The sequence below is a fragment of the Frieseomelitta varia genome, unplaced genomic scaffold, assembly GCF_011392965.1.
Source record: "Frieseomelitta varia isolate USP_RPSP 00005682 unplaced genomic scaffold, Fvar_1.2 scaffold_214, whole genome shotgun sequence".
NCBI classification, from domain to species: domain Eukaryota; kingdom Metazoa; phylum Arthropoda; class Insecta; order Hymenoptera; family Apidae; genus Frieseomelitta; species Frieseomelitta varia.
Genome location: NW_025109906.1, coordinates 161,612 through 173,577, shown reverse-complemented (window position 1 = coordinate 173,577; position 11,966 = coordinate 161,612). Strand labels below are relative to the sequence as shown.

Sequence of the window (11,966 nt, the reverse complement as noted above, 5' to 3'; positions counted from 1 at the left end):
ATCTTTATACCATTAATTTAAAACAACATAGACCTGATCATCCCAGAAATGAGCATAGACAAAGTCATAGACGAGGCTAGTCATATATCTCTTCGACTACGTTTTTCATTAAAATTTAATTTCATTCAGTGATATAATTATCTAAGCGGCTGCTTCGATCTGTTGGAAGTAGAATTTTTGAACCCTTATACATGTATTTTATAACTCAAATGAAACATATAAGAAGAAAATTGGGGATTTTATTCTGAAATGTAACAAAAATGAATTATGTGCTCAAGTTTCTTTTAGTTCTGATCGGAATTAAGAGGTGCCTATGTGGCAGCACGTGATTTATATCTTTCTTTGTCGCACACAATTGTGCTCCTTGTCTATAGCAGCTGGTGCTGCCATTTAAGAGGACAGAAACGAATTAAAAAACTGAAGTAAACTCCGATAGATGGCAGTATAGTAACGATTAATTACATCCAGCGTTCGTGGCGCTAATATTTTAATGTTTGTGGATCGGTTATAAATTTTCACTTACAAAAGAAGCTAATTAAGAAGATTAATTTATGAACTTTCGCGATTGCATCCTCCAAATTAAATTTCCGGCTTTCGTTCCATATTCTACTTAACTTATAAAATATATAAAAACTTATAAATTCTATTATAATAGATCGAAACAGCCTCGTTTTAAAATTACTTAATTCCTCAGACTGTATTTGGATATTTGGATCAAAATTGTAAAATCAATATATAATATTAATATAGCACAGCAACAAACGATATAATCTAAATTACAAAAAGACAGTTTAATGTAAATTATAAGAACGGTTTACTGCATAAAATGATGTGTAAAATAATACAAAACAATTTAGTTCTAAAAACACACATCACATTGCATCTTCCACATCAAAAATTTTTAATCATGTATGAAGGTATACATAAAATAACAAATAACACTTGAAACTTATAGTTACAATTACAATTTACGTTTGGAACATCTTTAGAATTATAGAAACAAGAATCTTGCTGTGCATAACACACATCTACGATCGATCAATTCTAAACTCGCCAGTTTCCTAACATTCTCGCAGGCACGTGCAAATTTGATCGATCATTAAGTAACCAAATACTCGGAGTAACACGTAGTCTGTAACTTCGCTCCTGGTACTACGCCACCCGACCCTAAGTTCAATTTCATATTGCACTCTGGCGATAAACCAAGCACTATGCACGACGCGTAAATGTAGACACGCATCGAAATACAGTATGTTTCGTAAGAGCAGTAACGAACCATCACATAGAAAGAATCATTTCTAGGCATCAAGAATGACGAATAGACTCATTACAGATCTTTATGCAAGTTCATACTTTGATAAAACCTGCGTATTTCGACGCTATGCACTTCGTGTTTGACACGTGCATGCACGTGCACGTAACACGCTCGAATTCGAAACTTTAGATCGAAGGCCGAATATAGAGCATCTATTTCAAACCAGCGCGAACTTGAACTTAACCAGCCGACGTAATCTTGATTACGGCGGCATGATTGTTAGGAAATTAGTAATTATGACAGAGAATGATAAGACATGCATCCTACGCGAAGTTTAACGACTCGGCCGAACGAAGATTTAGTTGGTTTAGTTGTTTGGTACGCGGATTGTTTTACTCGTACTCGTTTTAACTAGTATGCCAATACTTCAATTGTGTTCGAAATTCTTTCGCTCAAAAGTCTTGGGATAAGTAACTACAATGAAGAGTACAATTGAATCAGTAACGATGAAAAATTGTCGATATTTTGAAATTCTTATAACTTCGTTAAAAAAAAAAAGAAAAAATCATATAACGATTCATTTGGTCTTATTCTAAAGCATAAAGTTTCTACTTTGACAGTGCTTTTTTTCTTTTTGTTTTTACACCACGTAGCGGGTAAAAGAAGTAACGAAAACAAAAATTTTTTTCATTTAATAGTTCGTCGTCTAGCAGAGAAATTCTGAGAGTTTAAATGAAATATAGGTATTCACATGTGAACGCGTCATGTAAATTTATTAATCTTTAGAGATTATTTCCACAAAATATCTGAGGAAAATAAAATTTTTTAACTTTGTTTCTTTGTTATGGAAGGAAGATTCCAATACTGTTGTACTTTTACTTTCTCATCTCAGAATATTAAATAGAAATTTATTTACAGACACTGTTCGAGATCATCCATTCCGATCGAACGAAAATGGCACGGAACGCGTGCAAAGATCGGTAACTCCGATAAAGTCGCGAGATAGCATATATACGAGACGAACTATCATGTTCTGCATGAAATCGTAACCTTATTCTGTGAGGATGCACATGGGTATAAGTATTGTTAGAGTTGATTAAGGATTCCCAGTAAGCGAATGATGTTCGGATATATAAAGAAAATTATGTTGCCTATTTAAATTACATCTACTAAACTTTATCATTTTCTTTTTCCATATTTGCCTTTTTTATCTGTGCGAGTCATTACATTACCACGGTAATAAATTAATTTTTCGTTATGTTTCAACAAATAAACACGTATAATTGGTATGTCATTATAGCCAAAATGAAACAATATTATTCACAATAAGTATAAGTATTAAATACAATATATTAATTGCGTAATATTTCATTAGCCACTATTTTATTCAATTAATTTATTATATATTTATTATATATATTATATATTATAATTTATTATATATTTATTATATATATTATATATTATAACTTATTATATATTTATTATATATATTATATATTATAACTTATTATATATTTATTATATGTATTATATATTATAATTTATTATATATTTATTATATTTATTTTATTATATATTTATTTATATTATATATTATAATTTATTATATATATATTATATATTTATTTAATCAGTTAAAATTATTATTAAATATTATCTTTCACTATTTGCATTATGAAGTATTTGCTTTAATATTAACTTACTTAGATTCTGCGAATTCTACGAAATTTAAAGAAATTGAAGGCAAGGATGCTTGATCCTTAGTAGGTTAACAATATATTATGTATGATATAATACTATGTGGATAATGGATAAATAACTTTTTCTTATATACTCTCGTTATGTACTCTCTGACATCTCGGGTCGTCGATACTATCGACTCGATAGTTCTAGCGTGAAACATCAGTCTGACGCACGAAACACCTTTTCAGGCAGCGGATCACGGATCTCCTCGTTCCTCAATACTTGAACGGAGGCGTTAGGCCAAACGAGCCTTCGAATTCTCGAGTTCATGGCCCGCCGTTATGCATATAACGTACGTATCCGATAGCCTGGTGGGATGGTAAGCTCGTGCGCGGCGCGATGAACCGACTCGGCCAAAAGCAACCGGAATTATTAACTCCTGTCAGTCTAGGTAGCTCGATGCAGCAACGAGCACTTGACTGCTTCTTTCACTTGTTAAAAAAACAATCTCGTTAACGCACGACAAACAAGAAGATATCGATCGATTTCGCGTAGATCAAACGGGAGAAACGGGCCACAAAATTGTTCGCCCTCGGTTGTAATCAGCTCAGTATCCTCAAAGACATGTTCGCCTGTAAAAATGAACTAGTTCGACCGTTTAGTGAATTATAATTAAGTTTCATACTCTTGATACTTGACGTATTTCAATATTTCTCATATTTCACGTATATTTATGTGAACTGCAATTGTACGTATGTTCAAGAATAGATCAATGTTGAAGTGTCTGTAGCAAATTTGAAGCAAAGTTGTTCTTGTTTCTTTCAAGACTCGCGAGTGAGTTTCGAAGGGGAGTAGAAAATATGGAGGAAGTGGAAGAAGTCGAGGAGAATACCAACTCGTGTTCGACGTCCACGTCGTCCTCAGCGACGGTGCGTGGCAAGAAACACTGCACGGAAATGCGGTCGGAGAAACCTGCGTACCTTCGGCAGAAAGGTACAGCGAAACGAATGTGTCGGCCTTGCAACAAGGTGTTCAAATCATTTTCAAATTTTTCATTTTAGTTCAAGCTTGCTTCGAATTATCTTAAACTGCTATTACGTCTTTGGTGTAATATATTATTTTATTTACTAGGTTGTTGTTTTGCGAATGTAAATTAGATTGAAACAAAATTGTTTGCTATAATGACACATTTGTTACATTATAAATTTTGTATCGTCTTATGCCGTTAATGTAATGATTATATTGTAATTGTTGAGAAACGAAGGAAGTTGATAGATTGCTGTAGATTATCCGTACGTTTAATTTGTCACGTTTTCAATGTTCGTTTTTGGTTCGTTATTACTCAACAGTTTTGACAGTTTTGAAATCCAGTTTCACCGACTTGATCGATTAACGATGGAACCATGTATCATCGTCCGCAAACTTTCATAATTGCACGCCTGTGTAATCGAACACAATCTTAATCTCATTATTCAACACTTAAACTTGTTACGATTTTCCAATTTTTATACCACTTTTCGTTTAACGAGCACAAGGATTTTTAAAGAAACCTTGATGTATAGAAAAAACGGGAAATCATGTGCACGAACAGCGGTTTTTCCATATTTAAGAAATTTGTTGAGAATAAAATAAAACACGATGGGATCGAGAATGATCCAAAGAATACGACAGAATGAAACAATTGATTTTACTGAAAATTGTACTCTTAAAAAAATACAAATTTCTTATAAACGTGTCATACTTTATTTGATCAGAAATTAAGTTTCTGAAAGTAGAGACAGGAAATATATCCATTATTCAGACATTCTATAAAAATTAATTCGACAATTGGACATTTCGTATGTAATTCATACATTATTTATTCCCTTTTATTAAGATTGATATAGTATCGTTCTTCAAATCTAACTTTGATCGTGTGCAACTTCTTCAGAATGCAATTAAAGCATTTATTTATATATGATTCAATATACATTTCTCATCGAACTATCAATTTCAAAACAAGAAATTTTTTAGAACAAAACTATTACAATGTTTTCCAAACGCCAGTAATTTCCAGAACATTTCCAAATATAAACTTACGTAAGAAAATCACAGAAATGTTCTAATCGTTCATTGCAACTGATGCTACCGTTTAGTAGAATTCTAACACTGTGTATATTATTAGCAATTCTTCATTTCTTTTTTCTCAGTGTGATAACTGATAACTAATAAATTCGAGTCTCGAGTAGAAACAACATCTTATATGCACCACTGCGCAAGTAATCTTTTTAACAACATCTTTCCACGATATTACATCCAAAGTGACATTACAATACTGTGTACTTTACTATTACCAATTGAAACAAAATGTGAAAGTATTAAAGGATCGAAGAACGATAAATTTATAGCATTAGCGGAACTGTTGTCTACTCGATCAATTTTGACAATCGAGGTTCTACTATTCCAAAAAAATCAAAAACCAGAAACACAGCTTGAAGAGAAGAAGGAGAGGGAAAGAAGGGAACGTTGCAGAACACCGAGAAGCTTGACAACGAATGAATTAAATTTCACCATCAGCGAGCCAGATTCGTCGATTGTTCGCCAAGAATCGTCAAGTGTTAGCCGACGAATTAGATCGATGGATCGCGGGGGAAGGAAATTAAACTGCATTATATCGGTTGGCGTAATCGACAAATGCAGATGCCTGTTTCCGACGCGAATTCGTAATTCGATAGACTCGATTACACGCGAGCACGCGATTCTGGAAAGTATGTTTCGAGATGTAGTACACATGCCAAAGAACAGCCTTCCCGTCATTCCTTAATCTGTGAGACGAAGAACCATATGCTAATACATGTTTAGAAATATCGTGAAGAATATTACAAGACAGGAGTGTAAATTTTTATGCAAATTCATATTTTTGAAAGTATTTTGTTATATGTATATATGTGTGTATATGCAATGTGTATAACATACATTGAATAATACAATTGTTTATTGTACATATATTATGTAAATATTGTTTTATTATTATATACAATAGATTATATGTGTTAGATATTATATACATATGTGTATAATTTATTATACATATATTGTCTATATATTATACATGTATATAATATTAAAATATTATAAAACATTATACAATATAGTAAAATATTATAATATTATAAAATATTGTACAATACAGTAAAATATAATATTATAAAATATTGTACAACACAGTAAAATATTATAATGTTATAAAATATTGTACAATATAGTAAAATATTATAATGTAAATAAAATATTGTACAATATAGTAAAATATTATAATATTATAAAATATTATACAACACAGTAAAATATTACAATATTATAAAATATTGTACAACACAGTAAAATATTACAATATTATAAAATATTGTACAACACAGTGAAATATTACTATATTATAAAATATTGTACCACACAGTAAAATATTATAATATTATAAAATATTGTACAATACAGTATAATTATAAAACTGAAGTTCGTGTGATTGCGTTTGAAATATCTGCTATCAGTATTAACACATGAGGAAAGTTTGCAGACAGATGCACATGTACAGCTCAGCTAATCAATCAAGTCGTAGTTTTAATTATTCTTACCTAAATTAGAATTATCTAACTTCGTAGCTTGCTTCATCAAGTTGAAAGAAAAGTTCACACACGTGTGTACCGACGTGTGAGCGCAGTTCAAAGTTAGAAAATCCATTTGCTCGAAGAAAATGATGTTTCGAGTAACGAAGATCGCAGACAGGCACCGAAATTATTATTGGGGAACGAAATACAACCTAGTAGCAGGAAATGAGTTGAAAAGAATTCGACTTGCACGTACAATTTTTTTTCTTTTTTTGAAGTTTGCGTGTCACGCAAAACGATTCGTAATATGCATGTACATGACGTACACGGTGTAAAAAGGAAAGCAGCGAAATAAAAAGAGGAACGCGTTCGATAATGTACGATTATTTTGCGTTGTTTGACGAGACGGTATCATTCTGTCGGTTTTTCAATTTTCGTCCGCTCTAGATACAAGATTGCGGAAGCTAGCTTTAGTACATCCAGTGGTTCGAATAATTGCATCAATTGTATTTACTCTTGTTAGTGGCTCTAATTTCATGGTAAACTCTATCAGATTTGCTATCAAATTTAACATATAGTCCGGCGTATAGTACCCAATTTTAACTGCACATTTTAACCAGCAAATGCTATGAAATTTAATGTAAATCCCCGATTGTTCAATTGCAATCGTATTAATGACGTCTGCGAGATATAAATCTAAACAAAAGATTCTAACTTATCCTTGCACAAAATGTCGTCTATGTCAATACCAATTACATCTGAAGAGCTCATAATTCTGACATTCACAGACTCAACAGAAATTGTCGAGTTTCGCTGTGCATGTTTCGAAGCGCAAATAAAAAAATTCTATCTACTATCGAGTAACGCTGGAACTACCAAAAATAAATTCAAAACGATCAGTTTATAATTTCCCACGGGAAATTTCACATACTTGTAAATCGAAGAGATGAAGAAATGCAACTGTTTTAGCCTATTATCTCGTACACACTATTCAACCGTACTCGTGCTAATGTCCACGTCAACACCGATTCATATTTCTCAAGCACCACGATCTGATATCGAAGCTGCACTTCCGGTACACGTGCCTCGAGCCACGAGCTTCATCTTATTGTTGGAACACACGATTGAGTTGCTCGCGTGGCCCGTGACACATGGTGCACATGACAGAGCGACAGGCAGACGTTATTGGGGCATGTCTATCGTCTATCCTGGCGAGCAAAGTGTCTTTGGACGTCCGAATTGACGCGTTTCGTGCGGCGAAAAGTTTCACGGACTCGTCGCGATATCGGGCTCGGATCGGCGGTATATAAAGGGACCTGGAATTCGGCACGAATCCCAATTGATATTCGATTGCTTGGTGCGCCGGCTGTGCCACTGTGCATTCGGGTGACAATCGCCACAAGTTTGCCTTTCACCCGTTTCGCTACCTGACGAGCTAGAACTACCACAGTAATGACCAGTTTATAATTCTTCGTACAATTATCACAACACTCTATATATAAAGATCTCTCGGACGACAGATATTTCTCTACGCTGTTAAAGTTTCAGATACACGGCTTTGCAAACTGCGTTTGCTGTTGTTGCGTGTTTCAACGATTCTTGGTGAAGTATGCAGGGCGAAGTTTCTTTCTGCACGTGCATTGAACAAATCGTTGGATTGTTAGTCGGTGTAGTCGTAAAATAAAATAAAACTCGACCTGGAAGAATGATGTCAGTTGCATTTTGATATACATATATACATACATATATATATTTTTTATTTTGATTTCCCTTACAATTCTTGGTATATATAAAATTTTATTTCAGTCATTGGTAGTTCTAGCGGTCAAGTTCTTTCGCTCCATACAATTTTATCTTCTACTTATTATTGGAATCAATTTTTCTTTGCTATATCGTGTAGAGTTTCTTTTATTGTGCACCTCGTAGATGATTCGTGCGTGATTCGTTGATGTGTTCGATTGAAGTTTAAGGAAAATGTTGCTGTCTGCTAGATCAGCCAGGTGTGCGGCTCTGATGGGAGAGCCTGACGAACTGTACCCAGGTGGAGAACTCGAATGATTATTGTGAATGAGGGAGAAAGAATCGACGAGGATGATGTTTTGTGTATTTTCTGTTGCAGAGAAGATCATTTATCCGAGAAATACCAGGACGTTGGCCAAGACGGTTGTGATTGGGGGGAAACCTATCGATGAGGAGACTTGCATGGTAATTTGTCGATCGAAACTATTAATTGAAACAGAGGAGAAGTTTCTCAAGATACTCTAAACGACTTTTTCACAAGTTCTTTAAATTTAATTAATTTCTCTAAATTTTATTAATTTGAGGAAACAAGATTAAATGTAATAGATTAATTGATTGCATTGAAACACGTTTAAACGTAATTAGTTATTAATTTAATAATTTTAGGAATTTGCATTTGAGAACCTGAGACTTGGTCAGAGAGCCTGTTTTAGGAAAAGGCTATATCCTCATCTGATTAATGTTTCTCGATAATTTTGTCGTATTCTCGTTTTGTAATATTTGTTTCTCCATGTATACTTTAGGCTCTGAGAAAGTTGGTTTTCGGAAGCAGCGCTAGTCCACCGAGACAAGAATGGGCAAGAACCGGATTCACCCTACGACCTTACGGGCAAAGCTTGGCATTTGGATTACGAGCACCGAGAAACACGACCAGGGGCCTCGTCACCGCTGTGCAAGCTATAATGCTCAAGCATTTCCTGTTTAAGTGTAACAGACAAGACGCTCATGCCAATCCAGAAAGGTAAAACCTGTTCAACGTGTACGTACACCAAAAAATTCCAAGTTTTAAAACGCTCCACTGCCCGAAATGATATTTCCAACTTGATCATTCTTTCAAGTGACAAAAATGTTCTTTTTGTTCTTGGAATTGCACGTCAATTTGACTTTAAATTCACCAGGTTTCTGAGTTTTTCTTTCGCTATAGTTTTTCCGTAAAGACGATCTCATTATTTATCAGTCACTTATATTTTTGCTTCTTGGAAAAGCTGTTGAACATTTTTCTTATATCTCTCGACTTCTCGGACTCTTTCTCAAGTTCTTCGTTTTTTTGTTCCAAGTTTGCACAGAAAAATTTCTTTTTCCTATATTTGTCTCTTTGTAATTACTTCCAGATTTCTGAATGAAGAATGTTTCCAATAATTTTATCTCTGTTCAAATTAGTCTGTTGAAGCCGTTGTATGACAGACAGATCGACGTTTTGACATCGACGATAGCAGAGATCGTTTGGCGTTGCGCCGGTGGATTCGTCGTGCAAAGTGCCGGTTACTCGCCAAATCAGAGTGCTACAGGAAACGCGAAACCGAGAGCTGTGGTAGTTTTGCCTCAAGAAACATCCTATGTGCAGCATAGCGTGCAATACTTTCAAGATGGTCTTACAGAAACCGTGCGTATAATGCCTCGATAAAAGGCAGATAAAAATGGAAAAAATGAAAATTCTCTGTGTGCTGTAATCCTTTGTAATTGAATTGTAATGAAATAAGTGCCACAACCATTACTTACATTTGGTTCGTACATTTTAAAAAATTCTTTGTCTACAGTTGCATTTGTTCGAGTTCGATTCTCTGGAGGACTTGGAAATATTTATTAAGAGATATTTATACTTGGTAAGCTTAGATAATAAATGTTCCAGTATTAATGAAGTCTTCATTCTTTATAATATAAATATTTCATTTGATTATTCTAGTTTCAGGACGAGGGCGGCCCTGGTGCCACGCTATTGTTGTACAGCGCTGTACTTTCTAGAGGAATTTCCAAGTAAACTCTTATATATTTATAACATTTATTATTTATCATTATTTAAGACAAACTGTCTATTATATTACATTATATTACATTATCGTTGATTTTCCACGAGGTAACATAAATCTGTAAAATTACCAATAAAATATTGTCTGTGCAGAGTGCAAGCTGATCTAGAAGATCCAAAGGGTTCGATATTAAGCGGTTGTCCAGAGGAAGGCCCCATAAACGTCGTAATTCTCTCGTTAACCGGTCGCGCTTCACCTCACCTGCACAATGGAGTGCTGCATGTGGGGGATGAAAACACATACGTGAGTAATTCCCTTTATTTTCCTTCTCCAAGCTTGATCTTTCACTTTCCTGTGCCCGAATGTCAAGGCTGTGCCGCAATGGGGTGTCCTTGCGAGGAGTGAAGTAGGCTTTCTGGTGCACGAGGGTGATGGACAACTGAGCAAGCAGCCAGGTTCCCGTTTGAAAACTCCGAATTTGCCGATTTGGGTTACACTCTGCCATGGTCATCACGGTGTTCTGTTCAATATCAACCGCGAATTACTTCGAAATTATCATGCTGAACGACGGTATGCCATTCGTTGTTCCCTTTTTGTTTGAAAAATTTGTTCATACAATCATTGCGACGGTAGTAACTTGAAATTCAATAATAATGTAATTTTAACATATTTGGTATATTCTTTTATAACGCAATACAAGATAATATAATTCTCTATTAAAATATTTTAACAGGAGAAATAAATGTAAATGATTTTTACAAGAAACAAATATATTTATTGAATACAAGTTTACGATTACAATTGAACAAATGAAATTTAAATATAATGAAAATGTTATTTTATACATTTTATAAGCTTGAAAACTCGCCGTCCATTAATTGCATTACATAATTTCCTTCACCTTTCTTCATCATTTGTCTTCACAAGTTTCGAGATCCAATACTTCACGTGCGGCGGCAGCCATGCTATTTTAACCGTGGACACCAGGTCGAATTCCGGAAATGATTCAGAGTTCGAGGGCCCGAGCAAAGAATGCATGGACATTGCTGCGACTCCCTTGGAGAAACTCATTCGCTCCAAGTGAGTAATTACTATTGCTTTTAGGTCGTTATACTCACGAAAATTTCGGTGAATGTTGCAGCGTTGTGCGAAAGTTTTTGAAAACCTCGTTGTATCTCTTAATGGCGAGATTTGAAATTTTGAAATGCACATAAGTAAGAAATTTACTGTTAATAAAAAAAACACTTGTTGTTAGTATATGTTTTAAATATATATAATCAGTATATATATAAAAATAGTGCCACTAAATATTAATAGAATAGATAATTGACCATTTAAATTATTCCTTTTTACAGATGGCAAGATGCTTGCATACAATGGAACGGAACACCCTTAATGTGATTGTGTCTCTATAATCAATCAATCGATCACTGTGCGTCTCTGTAAATTTAGATTATGTTAGCAGAACGTTCCATGTTCTCTGTTTAGATCGTAGCAGATCGTATGTACGTATATAGTTTACATTGTCATTGTAAAAGTTTCTGTGCTTCGAGAGGAAAGAGATTATTTCCATGGTTCTTGTACATTTTATTTCTGTTTCAAATAAGATGATGCCCCTACGATATTACTCAAAAATTCCATGAAACAGATATCGACGTTTCGTGCATTGAACAA

The 11,966-nt window shown here is 34.1% G+C and overlaps 1 protein-coding gene across 3 annotated transcripts; it reads left to right on the top strand.

The window, feature by feature from the left end:
• Positions 1–3,703: 3,703 nt before the first annotated feature.
• LOC122527287 (inactive ubiquitin carboxyl-terminal hydrolase MINDY-4B) lies at positions 3,704–11,875 on the top strand. 3 transcript variants are annotated; one of them, XM_043651317.1, is made up of 11 exons: positions 7,577–7,827; positions 8,517–8,566; positions 8,645–8,730; positions 9,069–9,286; positions 9,706–9,928; positions 10,083–10,148; positions 10,229–10,299; positions 10,445–10,595; positions 10,663–10,862; positions 11,220–11,372; positions 11,648–11,875. In XM_043651317.1, the coding sequence occupies exons 2-11, from the start codon at positions 8,539–8,541 to the stop codon at positions 11,691–11,693; spliced, it is 1,242 nt and encodes a 413-aa protein (XP_043507252.1). In that variant the 5' UTR covers positions 7,577–7,827; positions 8,517–8,538; the 3' UTR covers positions 11,694–11,875. The 3 variants fall into 3 exon arrangements, with proteins under 3 accessions (XP_043507250.1, XP_043507252.1, XP_043507251.1); XM_043651315.1 differs by lacking the exons at positions 7,577–7,827; positions 8,517–8,566 and adding an exon at positions 3,704–3,934; XM_043651316.1 differs by lacking the exon at positions 7,577–7,827 and having other exon boundaries at positions 8,438–8,566.
• Positions 11,876–11,966: the final 91 nt, after the last annotated feature.